General features: G+C 43.0%; 1 protein-coding gene across 1 annotated transcript in view; it reads right to left on the minus strand.

Moving 5' to 3' along the window:
- The window catches only part of dock4b (dedicator of cytokinesis 4b), a 127,093-nt gene that overhangs the window by 17,364 nt on the left and 90,037 nt on the right, over positions 1–19,692 (minus strand). Inside the window, 16 exon segments of the mRNA XM_080492547.1 lie at positions 1,471–1,647; positions 3,835–3,921; positions 6,368–6,534; positions 8,764–8,905; positions 9,142–9,246; positions 9,376–9,462; positions 11,158–11,306; positions 11,537–11,630; positions 13,078–13,138; positions 13,246–13,341; positions 16,006–16,032; positions 16,034–16,089; positions 16,981–17,129; positions 17,861–17,919; positions 18,917–19,017; positions 19,544–19,619. Of these exon segments, the coding sequence (XP_080348673.1) occupies positions 1,471–1,647; positions 3,835–3,921; positions 6,368–6,534; positions 8,764–8,905; positions 9,142–9,246; positions 9,376–9,462; positions 11,158–11,306; positions 11,537–11,630; positions 13,078–13,138; positions 13,246–13,341; positions 16,006–16,032; positions 16,034–16,089; positions 16,981–17,129; positions 17,861–17,919; positions 18,917–19,017; positions 19,544–19,619 (1,633 nt within the window).

Below are 19,692 nucleotides of genomic sequence, written 5' to 3' on the forward strand. Positions count from 1 at the left end.
AACCGCCACAAAAAAGGCAGCAAAAATAATCAATAATCCTCCGCAAATGATGGAGATTTCTCACCGGGCTGTGGGGAGTGAGACCTCGCCGTGGAGTGGCTCAGTTAATCATTAGAAAAGTCCAATTAGAGATGGAATGCTGAGGGGGAGGGGGGAATAAATCAGACAGCATTCCCCCTCAAGGGTTTCAAATCAAACCAAAGCAATAAATCTGAATATTAATAAAGACAATTTCTCCTCCATTTGTAGCGGAGCAAGCCTCTGCAGCTGTCAATCGGCGTTAGGCGGGATAATTAATAGATTTACAGTCTGCCTGATGTATTCCGCAAAGCAACCCCCCCTCCCCCCCTAAAAGAAACTGCATTTGCAGGGAGAACATCTGCGTCCACCAACTATTCAAAATATGCCTCACCTGTTCTTTACAGTGTGCCATATATGAAATTACAAATGACGTGCGACTGAAAGCAGCTGGTGGTCAAATTTTCACCGGCAGAAATGTCATTTATATGCATGGAAATAAAAGACGTAATCCGGCGGCGTGCACGAGTAACGGGGCTCGGGGAGCGCGGTCGGTGGCTGGAAACCCTCCCTCCCCCTCGGCGTCTCTCGGACGCCGCGATGTTGGCACAGGGTGGAAAGCACTTCAGTGACCTGCACCTCTGAGGCTTTATCAGGATCCCGTTAAACCCTGCGACACAGACGCAGGCTCTCTCCACACAAGCATACAGTAAATGCACCACCCCCCCCGCCCCCCCCCCCCCACCCTCCCTCCCCGACACCCCCACATGCATGCTCAGAGCGGTTGCTATGCGACACAGTGCAAGTCACCGAGTCCACTCAGTTTGTTGACGGTAAAAAAGAAGAAAAAAAAAAAAAAAAAAAGCCTTTTCTATGCGCAGACTTTAAAAGACATCTTTCTTCTTCAATTATACTCTCCTACGTTAAGAGAATCGGGCTGTCGTTTCAAAATTCGGCGGGACACACACACGCCTGTCCCAGAGATCCGGCCATCGTTCAACCCTACACGTGTGCGTCTGTCAGCGAGCACTTCAGTGAATAACTGCAGCTGCATAAACACTCCCATCTCATTCATTCACCGATTATTAGCCATCCGTCTCCCCGTGCTCCCCTCACGCTCATTCCTCTCACTGACATTTTTTGGCCTGACCCCTTTTTTCTCCCTCATCTCGCCTCCCGTTCTTACATCACCCATCCATCTCACCCCCTCCCCCTTTCCCTCATCACCCAGCCATTCATGCATCCATCCATCCATCTGCTCATCCGCTCCACCCTCTGCAAAAAGGGAGAGAGAGAGAGAAAAAAAAAGAAGACGGCTCCCTGTCCACAAGTCTCTCAGCCTTAACCAACCTTCATGCATCATTAAGCAAACTGTACGCCATTTGCCTCCATGTCACTCCCGGCTCGGTCTCTAAAACTCCCCAGCCTTACCCTCCGCCGTGCCATCCATACCTCCTGATAGCGAGCCAGCCCCCCGTTGACGGCGGCGTCGATGACCCCGTTGAGGCACATGGTGAGGGGGTTGATGTTCTGCATCTGCCGGCTCTGACACTGGGTGATGAGCGTGCGCAACTGTAAATTCTTGTTCTCAATCACCTCGATGGCGTTCTCCAGCGGGCTCACCTCCACCTGAGCACAGGGGGGGGGGGGGGGGGGGGGGGGGGGAGGAGAGGACATCATTTCCGTCTCCCCCGCAGCTCCGATGGGAGTTTTATCACGACTGCAAGCCAGGCGAGCTCAGTTTGGGCCGCATGACGACGCAATTACATAAAAACAACGGCTATGTGCAGGTTCCATCATTTTTACACTATTTAGACCGGATGCAAAAATGAAGCGGAACGCTTTCAGATGGATTCCTTTCAGTGTTTGAGTTTTTTTTTTTATGTAGCTGATATAATCTAAAACCAGTTCATGCCACATTTAGCTTAGGGAATTACATGCATGTCATGCTTTAGTAGATCTTAATAGGGTCATTCAGTTCCTGATTACATTAGTTCAATGCTCATTTTGAAACCTAAGAATGGCGCTGCAATATTTTGTACAAAAAGGGGCACAAGTTAGTAAACTTCTCAGCTTTCTTCATAACACAGGATTAATGTATGTTACATGTATATGCAGTCACAAGCCATTTAAAACCTTTACTTTGGGCCATGATAGGGCCGGGAGCCAGACTTTAGATATCCAATACTGAAAATGCATCTGAGTCCGAAAATGGTCGGTTCAACAAATCTGGATATTCAACCTTCTGAGACACTCATTTACACTATTTGTTTTAAATTTTGTAGGATACATATGCATTTAATTTTAAAAAATCATATTAATTTCAAATGTTTGAAGTTTACATTAGTTTATTTACATTCTTTCAAAAGAAGACCTTAAGGGCCATTCGCACTCACACACTTAGAGTTAAGATTTATCGTTGACCTAACATATACGGTGTATCCCTGAGTTGTATTGAGTATATTTATAGTTACTCATCAAACAATTCTTTCGTACTTCCCGGACACATTGACCACACAGTTAACATTTCAGATAAAAACTCTTGTTATTTTTAGAGAATTGGCAGATTTTCATGCTCGATACAAGCAAAAAGCTACAAAAAGCTAATATTTCATATTTTCTGCATATTTTGGAAAAGGGCATTTTTCCCAATGTTGGTCTTGGAAAGAGTGTTTCTAGAATCCTTTCACTGAGAACTGTCGCTGGCTGGAAAAACCAAAATAATCCACTAAATGATGCTCCAATGCTCAATAGAGCTGAGGGGAACTGCCGAGTTGGGCGATAATTATCTTTTGGTTCATCACAACAAGCACACACTCAGAGAAAATGACCGACCAATAATTTAGACGCAAGCATAGCAGCTCCGAAATTAACGAGGGGCCGCATTTGGCCGCGCACATAATCGGTATGTGGTCATTTTAGCATTCATTCATTCATGGCTGCTCAGGAAAACAGCCTCTGCATTTCTTCAAACAAAGCTTGATCAGTGCGCTAATGGAGCTTCCCAGCAGTTCTTGATAACCGCCATGTAGTAACACTGCATTTACAAATGTACAAATTTCACACCAGCAGCTGTGAACTGGAGGACGTGTGCCGAAGTCGTCACAGAGGAAGACCGTGGTGTGTTTTGCATATGCTGGACGACGGCCTTTAAAGTCCGCCCCCTCGGCGCGGCTCTGGACGAACATGTTCGAGACAAAAAGCTTCCCGAACGATTTCCTTGTTATTTCTTTAGTTTAGTTATTTTGCTCTCTGCCTGTGAACAAACTTATAGAAATGCTGAAACAGTCAATCTATTTATCAGTAAAGTAGATGGAACTTACTGTGGGATCATCTCATCGTTTTCACTCGGCGACTGCTCTTACTGCTTTTATTCTTCATGATCTAAGATGTAGTCCTAACATCCCTACGATGATTCATTTTAAGGCGTTTCCCAGTTATTGCGGAGCACGATACAATAAACATGCTTTGCTTAATGTATTGGAGTCGTATTAAAGATGATCCACACCAAAAGTATTGAGAAAAAAAAAATCCCAATACAAGTAGCCGCTTTTAAAAATTGGACATGTTGGCTATCAAAGCGAAGCAATTAGACTTTCGGCACGATGCCCAATTTATCCAGCGGAGGAAATAAAATGTCAAGCTGCCCCAAACCTATGACCTGGGTCATTATTGTTTTTCAATGTAATGACTTGGATCAATACTTAGATATTGGCTTGGATATAAAGGAAGTGTATTGCACTGCCCCCCTGAGTGTGAGCTGACTGTGTGTGGTTACGTCTTCATGCTTCTTTCACCAGCCGTGGTCACACTCACCAGCTCTCTCTTCTCCACTTCAAACCAGCGAGAAATGCCCGGAAGACTCTGAACCAGCGTCAGTGTCGTCCTCTCCACCCACAGGCTCTGCATGAAACCCACGAAACATTAGGAGAAATTAGAACAACCTCACAGTGAGGAAAAATAACATTCCTGCTTTCCGCCAGCATCCCCGACTCACACACACGCAGCGTCTTTCTGGACAGTGTGCGATTTATTGACTGTTAAGATAGTTCCGAGGAAAACACGACGAGTACACCTCCAGCAAAACATCCACTTTTTTTTTTTTCTTTTTTTTTTGACGTAGGTCAGATGTCATGTCTCATATCTCGCATCATCATTCACGTTCCAGCACTTATGTTGTCAGCCAGTGTTGCTTGTCAACATGCCAACATCTCACAAGGTCATCCTGACAGCATGTAAAGTAGAGAAACTCCACCATTCCCCGCAGGCTCTTAGCATAATAAATCCACCTGCACAGTCGCCCACAATCTGCCGCACACTTGCTCAAGACGAATAAAGCGCTCAAGAGCCGGAAAATGCAGTTTTCATTATCACTATCAATAAAAGACAAACTCAAACTTTGCTCATGAGACGGTTATGATGTTTTGTCTGTCTGACGGTTGGTGCAAACATTTCTCCACCAATCTGCCACTTTTCTCTGTAAGCGTCATAAACATGATCACATACAGTGATCAGCCATAACAATATGACCATTATTACTTAAGTTACCCCTTTTGAGGCCAAAATCCCTTTAATGAAAACCTCCTAAAGACCACTTCTTTTCATATACATAAACATTTTTGAAAAGTATGAATATATATTGTGATATATAATTTGAATAGTTTTGACATCAAGTTTCATGTGTTTTCGCATAAAGGAGATCTTTGCTGCCTACTATAGACATTAAAAAAATATAGGTTTACATGTACAACCAGAGTACAAAAATCTATTTACATCAGCATTTAAAGGTTCAGTTGTTTCGACATCCTATTAAAAGGAAAAAAAAAGCTGCCGTCAATAGGTCTCATCCAAATAGAATAACCTTTCTTCATGATGGATGCTTTCATTTTCTTTGCAGATGTTCTTTGGAGTTTTGCTTGTATTCCACATATACATGTCAAAAATGTGATTGTCGGCGAGACTTAAGAGAGAAACGTCACTTTCGACGACCCCTGCAATCCTTCGGCCTGTTAACTGATCGGTTGACACCACACACAAATATGGAAGTGTGTTGTTCATGGGATCAAGGCAGTGTCGACCTGATGAAAATCCACTCATGAACTTTGATGCGGTCGTGTAAACGGCGCTGCACCTGCCCGACGTGCCAGTAAACCTGCGTCTTCTCAGTGTCGCAACGTTTCCATTAAACACTTTGTGAAGTTTCCTCGAACAAACACACGACGATCCGGGTGCTGATACGGCACTCCTTTTTTTATTTTAGGCTCCTTTCAGGACCCGGCGTCTTGCTCAAGGACACTTTAAAAAAAAAAAAAAAAAAAAAAAGCACAGGGGGCTCTGACATGCTGTATTGATCTCATGTCCTCAGGTTGAAGACGGGTCTTCCGACTCGCTACACAGTCCTGCTGCCCTTTATTGATTTTATGCTTTTTTAAGGCTAAGAAATCCACCTGAACACCACTTGGAGAAAAGAAAAGAAAAAAAACAAAACCCAACATGTATTACAGTTTAAGAGCAGGAAGTTGAAAGCAAAATGTGACATAATAAAAGCCTTGCCCTTTCAGTAAAACGTTATTTTCTTTCTTTCAGAGGGAAACCGGTGAATTATCACTTTCTTTACAACTCCATTATGACTGATTGCACCGTATCCTGGCTGCGGCGTCCTCCTGACACCATGCAAAAGTTTATCACGCATATTATTCCCACCTGAGGGCCAGAGATAGCAAAGCCTGATGGAAATGCGATATCGTGATTAAATTTAGCCAAATAGCCTTGATGAAAGTGAAATGAGAAGACGGTGTGAAGCATGTGTGTGCATGCGTGTGTGTGTGTGTGTGTGTGTGTGTGTGTGTGTGTGTGTGTGTGTGTGTGTGTGTGTGTGTGTGTGTGTGTGTGTGTGTGTGTGTTTAAACTGAATATTTATGAGAATAATATCAAGATCTGTGTGGTGGGCGGGTGTGTTTAGAGTATGTGCGAAACGGGCTGTAAAGACTTCATTTACACTGAACCCAGCATGGCTCGGACTAGTTTTCCACTTTCGATGTATAATTACTCACGCTGGCGTGATCATGAATAAAACATGTGCCGTACACAACCTGATCACTGGTTCAAACATTCCCGACCTACACGGGGCATGATGGATGAACAAGGTAGAGATTGTAGGAAATGTAGAGGTGTCACATCAGTCTACGGGAGGAAACATCAACATTCAGAAATTCAAGGGTTGAACGACGAAGTATTCACTAAGAGAAACTAAAGTTTTTCGCAGCTGCTCTTCAAGTAATCAAGACGATTCTGAGTTGGGATGTTTGCGAGCACCGACAGTGACTTTCTCGTTTCTTATTCCCCGTACCTTGAACTCATTCTCCTTGTCTTTGGTGCCCTTGTGAAAGGGCCGGTCGTATCTGAACCTCCAGATGTGATTAAACTTGTAGAAGCTTTTGATGTTGTCGGGCACGCCGTCTCGCTGCAGCACATCCTGGCTCTCTGGGATGGGAGTGACGGCGTAGATCTGCAGGTCTGAGCGCAGCGCGAGTTAAGGCGGAAAGTGCTGGAGGACGACATGGGAAAGCACTGTAGGCGGAAAACAATCTTTCAGTGACCTGAAAGAACACGAGACCTTGAGTGTGCGTGCGTGTGCGTTGACGTAGGCACGGCGCGCGCCTCCGTCCTCCAATATCCTTTTGTGTTTCATTAGTCAAGTCAGAGACCGCGCAGTCGTGTTTACATCCACACGGAGACAATATCCTGCCAGGCAGAAAACAAAAACCTGAAACGAAACTACACTTCAGGAAAGCCGACGGCTCCAAAATCAATAATTTCTCCATCTCTTAATAACCAGACAGAGGATCTTGTCTCGCCAACTGGTTTGACCTCCCTCTTAATACTTTCATAAAACACTCCTCCAAAAAAATAGAGCACACGCATTCATGTCCTCGCATCAGAAGACTCAGACCACAAAGACAAGAACCGAAAAATAAAAAATAAAAAAGAGTTGCGAGATGAAAACCAAAGAAAGTGATTCAGTGTCTTCCCTCATCGCTCAGCCTCACCTTCATTATGCGGAAGCCTGCACTGATGGGCATCTTTATGAGAGAAAGGACAGCTGACATGCATGAATTCCCACCCATGAGCACTGTAACAAGGATATACAGACGGGTGAGCAATCACAGAGACTATTGATTGCATTTATGAGGGAATAACACAGCAGTGTGTTAATTTATTCACGCCATCACATGTTACGGAGGCCGTCTTCTCCCCAGCCTCTTCTATATAGGCCAACAGTTGTCCCATACATTGGCTGTGAATAATTAAAATGGCCCAACAGACTGTAGGAATGGAAATGACGACGGCTTCTTGTTGCGAGTGAGTGATTTGATTCATGCACAGGAAAGAAATGCAAAGTATGCGAATTGTGGCTTAACATGATAGTTCGGGGATGCACAAGAGTCATTTAGACACGTGTTCCATATGTGCCAGTAACTTATATTGCTAAAAAAAAAAAAAGAGAAACTATACAATACTAGAGTGCTAACCCTTTTGAAGTGATGTAGTGAGTCATGTTTCAGTCCTTTCTCGGATTATGCTCATCTATATTGATGGAAGACACAAACATAATGCTACTTTCAACACATCTACTGTCTTAGCATTGAATGTGTTGAGTATTTCCACCTCATTTAACATGATAATTGTCTCATTTTCACTCTGGGAGCGGCTCTTCGTTAACAGTCTTTGCTGCACGTTATGCTTGTCGCCATTTGTCGTCCACTAGTCCTGCATTGTTGGGAGCACGTACACAAAAGTCCCATGAAAACCTGGGGGAAATTCCAGAATAGTAAGCTGTGATTTTTGGCAACGATTTGGTAAACTGTTTTTGCGAAAATAGCAACAAAAAAAAGAAAAAGAAAAAAAATTTGCCAGTCAACAGATGGAATTTTGATGACTAATGTTATTGAAAAAAAACCTAAAAAACACATGCAATACCATAAAAGTCATATTCAGCAAACTAATTGCTTCAAGCATTAAAAAAAGAAATACATGTCTAACTGATGTTCCATTCCAGAGAATATTAGATGTTCATGTCAAAGCAAAAGTATTAGAAATGCTAAAGTAGCAGCTGTTGTTTTTTTTTCTTCTCCTCAGCCAGGCGGCATTTTGTTCCTAAAAACATCAAAACTGTCGGCTGAAAGGCAATTGTCCCTCAGTGAGAAATTGATCTTTAGGCTTTCTGTTCCTGCACACACACACACACACACACACACACACACACACACACACACACACACACACACACACACACACACACACACACACACACACACACACACACACACACACACACACACACACACACACACACACACACACACACACACACACACAACCACAGTGTGTCTGATTGCAGCTTGTATGACATCCTCCATCCTGCTTGCAATACGCTGCATGCTGTGTTTGTGTGCACGTCTTTAAATAGGGCCTTTGACGGTGGCGGGAGAGCGGTGGCAAGTCAAACAGGGAGGTATGGTGTGTGTGTGTGTGTGTGTGTGTGTGTGTGTGTGTGTGTGTGTGTGTGTGTGTGTGTGTGTGTGTGTGTGTGTGTGTGTGTGTGTGTGTGCAATATGTGTACACATGTATGTTTACGTTGCTGTCAGACTGTATGCATTTCCACACACTCGACTTGTGGGCGCGAGCGTGTCTGGGCTGGCCCGAATGACTTTTGCATGCGTCTGGTTCTGCAGCCAAGGATACACTGTGCATCTGCCTGGTATATGGTCTGGTCCGGCTGGTTGACGTGCTGCATGGCGATGGCGTGGGGGAACTCGTTGAGCATCCGCTGCTGGAAAGCCTCCAGCCTCTCGTAATCATGGCCACGGCACACAAACTCCTTATTCTGCAGCGTGGAGGCGGCAAAAAGACAGCGTGAGGTTAGCTTGACATCTAGTGGTTGCAGGCCGCAACTGCAGCCTCCGTCTGCATCCTCCTCCAAGGACAGGACCTTGTTACATCATTAAATGGCAGCGAATAAGAGTTGGTGAATGTCACCTTACACTGGTGAAGTCTTATGTAAGAAAAGTTAATTCTTGCAGGTGGGAGGGTAGTCATAACAGAACAGGAAGCTGTCTTTACCCGGAGAAAGAAAGGAAACTTCTTTCCGTAGAAGCCGACTCTGAAGAATTCAGGTTCGAGTCTTTGCTGGTCCATGATCTTGTCGTAGAGAGAGGCTTCCATCATCTGAGAAAGTCACGCACAATGCAACACGGCAACCAGATTTAAGGATGACATTAGTTTTCAGGTAACTACATAACAAAGCCAGGCGTTTAACACATATTTACTCTGAAAAAGATCATCCAAAAATCTTACCCTCATTTTGCTCAGGTTCCTGTAGTCATAATAAGACTCATACTGGTCAGCGAGCTCTCTGCAAAGGATGATGCCGTTCTCCCAACACTGAAGAAACATAAAAAAAAAAAACACCCACTCAGTCATCATGTTCAGTGTGCGCTGTCAAAAGCAGCAATAGACTTGGAGTGTGGAGAAGAAAAAAAAAAAAAACCTTCATAAGTGTGAGTCACTTGGTCTGAGGTGGTCGTGCAGAGCCAGACAGCCACCACTGGAGGGCAGTGGGGAGTCAGCAATATCAGTCCAGTGCACCCATCTTCATGCAGGTACATGCAGCACCCAACCATGTTGCTAATTAAATGAAAAGCTTTCCTTTCCCGCTGCCTTCTAATCCCCGCGCGGGAGCCCTGGCAGATGGCAGAGCTCATGAACGTGAAGGAAAATTGGACTATGAGTAATGAGGGGAGAGGTTTTTAACGATTCTGGAGAAGCTGCGGTTATTTCATCGGGGATGAGTAAAGCGTTTCTTTGCTTCTTTAGCGAGAGCAGTTTTGTCGGGTTTCCATAAAGCTCACTTTCCCTCGAGAGGGAAGCACCACAGCATACGCGGTTCGGATAAAGAAATCAAAATTGGAAGAGAAGAGAGGGCAAGGGAGCGCAGAAGCACTTCAAGAGCGACAAAAACCAAAGCACAAAACTGGGGAGCGTTTCTAAAGTGACTCCGCGTTTGTGAATCAGCAACGCTCCGTTCAAGCCGCCAGCCTCACCAGCTGCATTTACAGGGTCACGTCTTTGCCAGTCTCAGTTGATTATTCAGAGCGAGAGATGAGATTGTCCCTTTTATATGAACGCTGAAGAAAATGATCGGATTGATGCAACAAGTATAATATCTGATTCAGTCAGTGGATCCGTCCCATGATGCTTTGCACGGCAACAGTTATATCTCTGCCTCCAAACGCGGTTGGCTTCTAAGGGATTTCAGGTAAACAACCTACACTTTTTAACAATTTTCAGATAGGACTAATCGAATCAGACTATAGTGTTTACATGTCGCAATCTTCAGATAAGTGTTAAACTGGAAAGCAAATGCTCTATATAATGCAGGTGATGTTTTGGGGGTTTTTCAACGCTTCATTCGCCAATCCTGCCGTCGTCATCTTCGGTTCTGGTGCAAGAATATTGTGGGACAATACACTTTAATTACAGCTGCCGGCAATTCATCTGATTAAACCGAGGAGGTGTTGACGCCTCGAGCCGCCGTCACAGTTCATGACAGGTAGGAATTAACAGCCTCCTTCTGGAAATGGATTTCATTATGCGCCAATGACGTCACATCGGTAGGAAACTTGTGTTCATGTACTACTAAACTCACCACACCTGCAAAATACCCCGATTCACACAGCTTTAAATGTACATTAGAATAAGTCTCTCTGAATCATTTTAATTCTTTTTTTTTTTTTCATTTTGGAATATGCATGAGTTTCTGACATGCTGCTGAGAGTCAGCTTGGCAAAAAAAAAAAGAAAAGGGCTCTCAATAAAAATGAGCATGCTGTTGCTTCACGCTGCCAGAGTACATCCATTGGCTTTTCGCGGTGTTAAGAAGCCATTTGTCCTGTTGGCATCAGGCATCCCTCCGTTGTTGTCATTAAAAAAGAAAAAACAAGCTTTGATTTGATTATTTCGACTCCGCAAATGTGCAAAAGGAGAAACATTTCCCTGTTGCAGTTTCGCAAGTCAATACTAAATTGTAAATAGTCGTAAAGGAGGACTGCGGGGGGGGGGGGGGGGCACTCCGACTCACCTTCCCCCTGTCGAAGTTCTGTACAATGGTGAGATGCAAGTACTCTTTCCTTTGCCACTCGCTCTGCATGGGGTAGTTGAGGAACTCTCTGAGGGGCCTGTCGGACCATTCCAACAGCTCATCATACAGCAGCAGAGTGTACGAAGCCTCTGTGACACACACACAACCACACACACACACACACATATATTATGATAAGCTGAAAGCAGCAGTAAGGAAGTTTTCACGGAAAACCAGGAAGGAATCAGTCTCTTGGAAAACTCAGAACCATGACTCACTGATGCTCTTCATTGCAACACACGCCATTACGGACAATAACACGACGATGCGTCTCCCACACCACAGACTGTCCTGAAACGCGAGGGGCTCCTCGTCATACCTGTGTAGTTTTGTGCTTTCAGGTGCAGGTCGTACAGCTTGTGAATGTAGCGGATGTACATTTCCTCTTTGTTCAGCTCCGTCTTGTAGAAGTTCTGGCAGGACGAACACACGGCGAGATTAGAGACGTACAGTACAGCGTCTGAAAGTGACAGGACTGTTTCACAGCAAAGGTGCGCCGATGGCGGTTTTGCGGAGACTTTTGATCCGTCTGCCTACACGGCCAGGTGCTCCCACAAACGGCTGCGGTTGCATGAATAAATCCTCTCACAGACAAATGTATGATTACATGGCGCGAACCACGGAGGGGAAATTATAGCACCTTCCAAATAACGCACAGCTACGTTCAGCAAGATTGTAATTTATTTTCAATCCATCCACATACGTTCTATATTTGCTCTGAGGTCATGCCGCATGTCGCGCAAACCAACCAACTTCGATTGACAGACAATCATGCTCACGCCGACGGGCACATTTAAAGCCGCCAACTCAGATGCATGTGTTTGAATTGAGCTGAATCCCAGAATAAACCCGAAAGAACAGAGAACAACTGCTGTACTAGTGATTTAGGGATTCGACTTAGAACTTTCAGCCTGAGTTTTCATCAAATATACATCCTGCTATCTTCTTTTTTGGATACTTCACTCCTATTGTAGCTCATTCTCCTTCATTCTCCTTCATTCTCCTTCATTCTCCTTCATTCTCCTTCATTCTCTAATGTTGCAATTCTAGTATATTTTTCTCTCGTAGAATTGATTTTTATTTTTCATAGTTTTTACTCAATATCTATGTTTAAAAATAATCCATAATTAAAATGTTCCCTTTATCCATTTGATTGGTTGTTTTTTTGTGTACATTGTTCACCATTTTACTAACCTTTTTTTGGCTTATTATACGAACAATTACATTTCTTTTCCTTTCTATTTTACCCCCCCTGAGGATGTTTGCATGTGAGTAGGTGGAGGTTTTTGTCTGTGTGGATACGCATGAGCACTCAATAGCTATGCACGCGTGTGTAAATAGTTTTCCTTTTAATGCGTTTGTTATTGATTTGTGAAGAACGTCGCGGTGCATTTAATGCTGAGGTAATAAAGACTGACCAAGTCCCAGAGTGAGTCATGAGTGCTCACCGCTGCTACACCGTGTGGCCCTCTAATTATTTAGCTGAACTTGTATCGAAAACTGTTCTCAAATGTCTGCTACATGCAGGACAAGGGCATTGAATGGATGGAGGCCATGCACACTTTTTCCAATAGTAGTTTTTATTGCACGGCATGAACCGAAAACTTTTGTTTATGTATTTTTTTACCTCAGCCACAGCTGACTACAATATCCAATAAAGGATTATTAATGAGCTCTACTTTGCTATTTCCAGGACACATTTACTGTCACGTATAAATAATCTGGTCGAAATGGTCAAATTAGGTAGTAAAATTCCCTTTAGGTCAGTGCAAAGTCAAATTGTGGAGACTGATTTTGCCAGATTTTAAGGAAAGAGAAAAAATCCACACGAGGAAGCGAAAAGGTGTTTCTGCCACTCACCAGTAAACTGACAGTGCATCCGATCTTTTTACCGTCCACCTCTCCCAGCTTCATGCAATCCCTGCGACGACACGAGCGGAAATCACACACGTGACTCAGATGGATAAGAACACTCCTGCGATGGCGCTGGCGAGCGCACGCACACGCGCGGGCACGCCGGGCTCTCACCTGTAGTCCAGCAGCCTCTCCATTAGGCGGGTGACGGTAGCGATCAGAGAGATCCCGCTCTCCCTCCAGGTCTCTCTCTCAATCTTCTTCAGCAGGCTGAAGGACAAATAAAGAAAGACAGAACAAGACGGAGGGCTGTAAAGACCAGAGGAGACAAGGGGCTGAGAGAGAGAAGATGGGGAAAGCAACGGTGATGGAGGAAATTACTGAGAAAAGAAAAGGAAGCGAAGCAAAGAGGAAATCAATCTCAGTCACACCAGTGTCACCTATGCTTGTTGGCCTGCCTGTGGGAGTACAAGGAAAACACAGAGGTGGCAGACACAAACACCTTAACTGATTTGGTGTTTGCCACCTTAATAGACTTTTAGAATTGATTGGCAATATCAGCGGGATGATAAAGAGGACAAACACATGACCGCCACAATGCTGTGGCTGTTCTTTCTTTTTGGGCTGAAAATCACGACCCCCACCCACACCACCCCCCAACACCCCCCCCCCCACCCCACCCTCCCTCACACAGACGACACAGAGAACAAAGGAGAGCGTCTTACCTAGGGTACGGACCAAACAGAGGAATTCTACTCCAGGCGGGAAGCATAGGCGGAATAAATTAATATTAATATGATTAATATCAGCACACACACACACACGTACACACATACACACATACACACACACACACACACACTCACACAGGTTTTAGTTTAGGGGTTAGTGGAGTTAGAAAGAGGAAAACTCATTAAAAGAAAAGCTAAATCAGATTGAAATTATTACAGTTTAAAACAAGAAAAAGCAGCATAAACTTAACATCTGTCTTATTAGGTACTAATGCATTTACTTGGAGCACAGATCAGAGATCTGGTTTAAATGTCAGTCCCTCCAGGATGTCACGCAATGGTTTGGTGGCTGTCGCTGTCGAGATATTAAACTTCTCTTTAATATTTAGTCGGTGGCGCCTCAGGTTTAGTCTTGACCTTGAGCGGGAAAAGCACCCTGAATAAAAACTAGCCCGGCGTGTGGTGCCAACTGCAAAGTGTGTATTCAGAATACACACTTAGTTTAGTATAAATCAGCAAACAAACACAGGATTTTATAATGTTGCAGAAAAAGATCTGCGCGACGGTTGCAAAATTAAAGTCATTACCTTAATAATCAATGTGCAAAATCAACATGTAGCAGGGACTTCTTGCTCTGTATGCCTTTGAACCTCTAAAAACCCGACTGGTGAAGCAAAAAGCTGCTCATCTTTCTTCTGCTTGCTCTTAAGAAACTTGGATTTTGCTCAGTTTCTTTACAGCATTGCCATGTGATGGCCATGTTCTGACTCCAGCTATTTAAAAAGTATGAATTCAATCAACGATGACGGTGAGCTGTGTCCTGTCCAAGGTTTCTCTTGTGATTTTTGCCTTTTGGTTTCACATTTTGCTGAAATACCTCGGTATCTGTGAGGCGTTGTCGTCAGTATTTAGCGTCAGGAGATTAAATCTTTTATTAATATTTTGACTGGTTCAACGTAATGTTTTGAAATAATAATGCATGTCTGTCGGAAAAAAACAAAACTGTAAGCATTAGAAATATTGCAAGACCTTGAATAAAATATTAAAGGTGTATTAATCTTGTATTAAATACACAAAAATCTTCTGGAGGGGCTGAAATATAAAGTATGCAGCAGTATAACTACTGTGTCATGTTTCACATTTACAACAGCGAGGAGGAGTATGATTGACTATGAAAGACAATTCACATGTTAAGCAGATGCAAATTGATAAAAAAATCCTCATCAAAGATCAGACAGATTTACATCTGTGTGATAGCAGAAGAGACACACGGTATGTATGTGAATCAGAAATATGGATTTACTTTCCACAAATAATTGAAATGAAGGGAGTCCAAATATTAGTTGCCTGCAGCGGAGGTCGACATTGAAATGTGCGAGTGTAATTCACAAAGGAAGGGGAAGACCACGCGCACACACTTGCACGCGCGCGCACGCAGACACACACACACACACACACACACACACACACACACACACACACACACACACACACACACACACACACACACACACATAAATAGCGTGTGCGAAAACACTAAGCATGCAGGAGCACAAACGTGGAAACACAAGGACAGAATGGACAAAGGAGACTGGCCACAGAGGAGGTGTGAGTGAAGATGAAGGTGATCCAGCGCGCATTACTTACCGCTCATTATCATTTTATCATTCACCTTGATACAAACAACTTCAAACGCAGCGCTACCCACCGCCTGCTTTCATGAGCGAGGTTGCGAATTTAAAAGAGGGAAGGTGAAACCTTCAATTTCAAAAAGCCACTTTTCTTATTAGCGCTGCAAACCCATTTAACAGGGTGTTTTTTTTGTTTTTTTTATCGAGACGAAAGGAGGCTTCTTTGAACTTTAACGATGTTATCCCAGCTCTGTGGGTTGTCAGGGTTAAACGTTAATTTTATAAGGCGGACGCTCGCCGATTGAGCAGCCGTTTACCGAGGTAAACGGAGTGCGTTGCTGCGGCAAAAACAGACCCGATGAAGCCTCGTCGTTAGCGTCAATAGGCCGTTACGTCTGTCCACATTACCTCATAGAGGCCGTTGTTGTGAGGTGGCTGCTCTGGCCTTAAATTCTTTGTTTGCTTTCGACCTTCTGATGAGCCTTGACTTTTTATTCTGAAAAGATCTTCCTGGAAAATCTCACTGGATAATGCCTCATCCGCTATTTTTAGTTTTTCTTTCATAAACTCACATGCTGTTGAAAAGTTCCCTGTACGTCGTCTCCTTTGCCCTCGGACATCAGGCTGTCCAGCTTGTCAATCAGCTTCGCCTCCACCTGCGGGGAGAACGAGAGAGAGAGAGAGAGAGAGAGAGAGAGAGAGAGAGAGAGAGAGAGAGAGAGAGAGAAAAAAAAAGAAGACATTTAACCTCAACAAAGCGGCCAGTCTGACAAAATGAGGAAGAGTACTGATGGAAGAGCGCCGTGTGTCGCAAGCTGTTATGTCCGAACATGAGTTTTCCACACTGACTTCTTATCAAGAGACCAAAGGAGCGACGTGCATTTTAAATAATCATTATTTAGTCCTGTAAAGACCCGATTAGGATCCCGATGGAAAACTCTTATTGGAAAACAAAGCAATAATTAAGTGAAACTATAATGTTAAAACATCGGATTTTAACGTAGACAGCATTTTTACACTAAACTGCAACACTTCAACATCTTATTTCAATATTTTTGTTATTTGTGCGCTACGATCACAAAGTATGCGACCACATGTTGTATTACACGCATTTTGTGTGAAACCGGGTTTTCCATTGGAGGTCATGTTTTGAAGCAAATCAATTGCAATGAGATAATTGCTTTTTTTTTTTTCTTCTTTTTTTTTGAAGGGTATGCAATGGCATGGCTAATTTTGAGAAGTCAGTGAAGACAGACCTATTCTGACTTGCAATCTTTAAGGAAAATGGGAGGCAAAAAAGGCAGAAAAAACCCTCATATCTTGTTAACGGTTTATTATCAAACTATCCGATAACCCTGAATGAGCTCTTGTCCAGAATACGGAGGCTACTTGCCGGATAGACACAGAGATTATCCATCAATACCTGCATTGGCGGGGATTGATCCGAGTTAAGATGGGGAATGTCGCTTCCAGTGACCTACATTCAAAGTCACGGCTGCATATCAATTTTAGGAAAGTGGATTTATTTCTCCACCAGAGCAGCAAACCTGCTTGAAATTGCCACTCCGTCTCTGCTCCCAGTCCATCATGTCGTGGAAGATGGGGATCATGACATTTCTGAGATCAGGCTGAGGCACCAGCGTCACCTCCAGGAACGGCCCAATCATTGCTGGGATGAAGTTCAACTTGTGTTCCCCTGAAGAGACAATTGGGAGGTCAACACAAAATATGAGTTTTCACTTCATCCTCCATAGCACTCTTCATGTCACAACTTTCAGAAACTTTCGCTCACAAAGAAACCCGCCGCCTTGGCTGAAGTGCACTGCATTCCTTTCTATCGTTTGGAGCAAGTGCAGTGCAAGTGTAGACTTTTGTTTGAACATCAAGCAATCGCGTACTTAAAATCGAATAAAACTATTGAAAATAAAGTTTAACTCAAAGTGCACGTCATATAGTCCAAAACAAACATAAAAACAGCAAAAATAATGATCAATAAATAAATACACGGTTGCACAGATTAAGGCAAGAACAAAAACATCCACATAAATCGGAACAAAGGTGTTGAGCTTGTTGCCATGGAAACAACTAGTCTTAGGTATAAAGAAAACTGGCCGAGTTTTTTTTTTTTTTTTTTTTAGATTCCATTAGCTCAGGTACAGAGCGTATTTGCCTTCACCTTTGCTGACGTTAAAAGAACCCCACAGAGGCTTGCAGAGCTGTACATGTGTTTCAGAAAAGCAATAAATATGCTAAATAAATAATACAGGAGGCGGTATCCATTGTATAAAAATAAAGTCAATGCAGTCATTCAGACGTGAGTATTCTCTGTCAGGAGTCTAAATCCATATTCAGGATTTGAACAGCACATGTCAAATATATGTGCCAAACCCTTTTTTTTCCTTTTCTTTTCTTTTAATATCAACTTACCTAAATTCTGCCACATGCTGAAAATCTCACAGCCCATCATCACCCTCATGTCTCCATACCTGCGTGACAAAATATGAGTTAAAAATGTATGTTTGCTGCAGGGAAGTACTGCGAGACATGGTAAGTAGTGAGTGTACACGCTGTGAGTGTTTATCGTGTACCGGTTGGACTCTCATCCTCATTTTGAGAGTTACTCCAGAAATAAATGTCAATTTAAGCACAAGAATGACTTGACTGAAGGTCAGACTATAGTCGGGGTTAAGGGTTGAGAGATGGCAACAGGAAATAATTCTGCTGAAAATCTTTGGGGGAAGCGGAAGCATTTTTTTTAGCAATTTCTACCAATTTCAGAGCCGCTTCAGTAATATTTTGTGCAAGAAAAACACAATACTACTTTTAGTATTCTACTTTTATGACCTGTTTTTATGATTTTCCACTATTTTAATGTGCACTGATTTTATAAGTCGACTATGTAAAGTGAGTATTTTCAAAAGCTCTGCACAAACAAAAGTATTATTAAGAAGACCAGGAAGAAATCTTGTATTTTTGAATGAAAATCAATTTATATAGTCTTTCTGATATCAGATATGAACTCATCACTATCTTTCTTCATTAAGTCCACACTTCTTCACATCGTGAGCTTAACGTTCCACTTTTACAATGCAACAGTTTATCTTCAAGGTTGGACACATATTTTCACAAGAGTTATGGTTTTTTCACCGCTTCTCAGCATAATAGTACCAGTCTAACAATCTCGGCTCTAACAAGCCGCACGCAATATGCAAGTAAGTGTGAAATGAAACGGGCATTCTCATTGGTCGAAATCATTCATTTTCAGCCAATCACTGATTCGTTTAATAATTATTGTGTAAAACACAATTTTATTTCCTGTTGCTCGCGAGACGGTAGTGGAACATTTGGTTTCAATATGACTCGACACTCACAATTTCGGTGTGTGTGTGTGTGTGTGTGTGTGTGTGTGTGTGTGTGTGTGTGTGTGTGTGTGTGTGTGTGTGTGTGTGTGGGTGTTTGTATGTGTATAAACGCAGCACTCACTTTTCCAGAATCTTCTTCCTCTTGGAGGGTGAAAAGGACTCCAGCTGAAGACAGGGCTGGTTGATAAATATTACCGACAGATAAAAGTACGAGTCCCACACCTGCAGAATGACAGTGAAAGAAAAATTGAAACTTTTCAATGTGAGAAACCAAAAAAAAGGTTCCCACTCAAACTCCAGTTTTCAGAACCTCGGGAAGGAAAGGACATTTTTGAAAACTATTTTTTCTATGATATTTTTATGATAAGACTATTTATAAAAAATAACTTCAAATGCAGATTTTGTTTGTGTGAGCAATAACAAAAGCCTTAATTCAATTACTTCAGATGTAGTTTTTTTTAATGTGTTTTTTAAAAGGCTCCCTCTGTTATTGCTTTTGAGCTCCAGTTAAATTTTTCACGGCCTTTATCAAGTTTCCAATCGACAATATTAGCCCAAGCACAAAGCACTGTCACAGTTCTGCCAAATCCCAATTAATTGATAACTTTCATTGTTAATGCTTATCCGCTCATGTTTCAGTGGAAGACTTTTCATACTGCAGCGGCTCTGAACAGGAAAGAGCTTGAAAGTTCTGCGAGTCGTATTTACTTTGATCACACAAACACAGGCCCAGCGCGGCTCCTCCTACCTTGTAGTCAAACTTGTCATTGAGGAAGTTTTTCCTCAGAGCGTCGGAGAGGTAAAGGACGGTTGTGATGATGACACTGAGAGAAGAAGAGAGGGACAGAACGCAGCGAAGCACGGGGAGGTTACTGTGTCATCCTGAAGGTAAATGTC

The sequence above is a fragment of the Lipophrys pholis genome (assembly GCF_963383615.2).
Source record: "Lipophrys pholis genome assembly, chromosome: 22".
NCBI lineage: Eukaryota > Metazoa > Chordata > Actinopteri > Blenniiformes > Blenniidae > Lipophrys > Lipophrys pholis.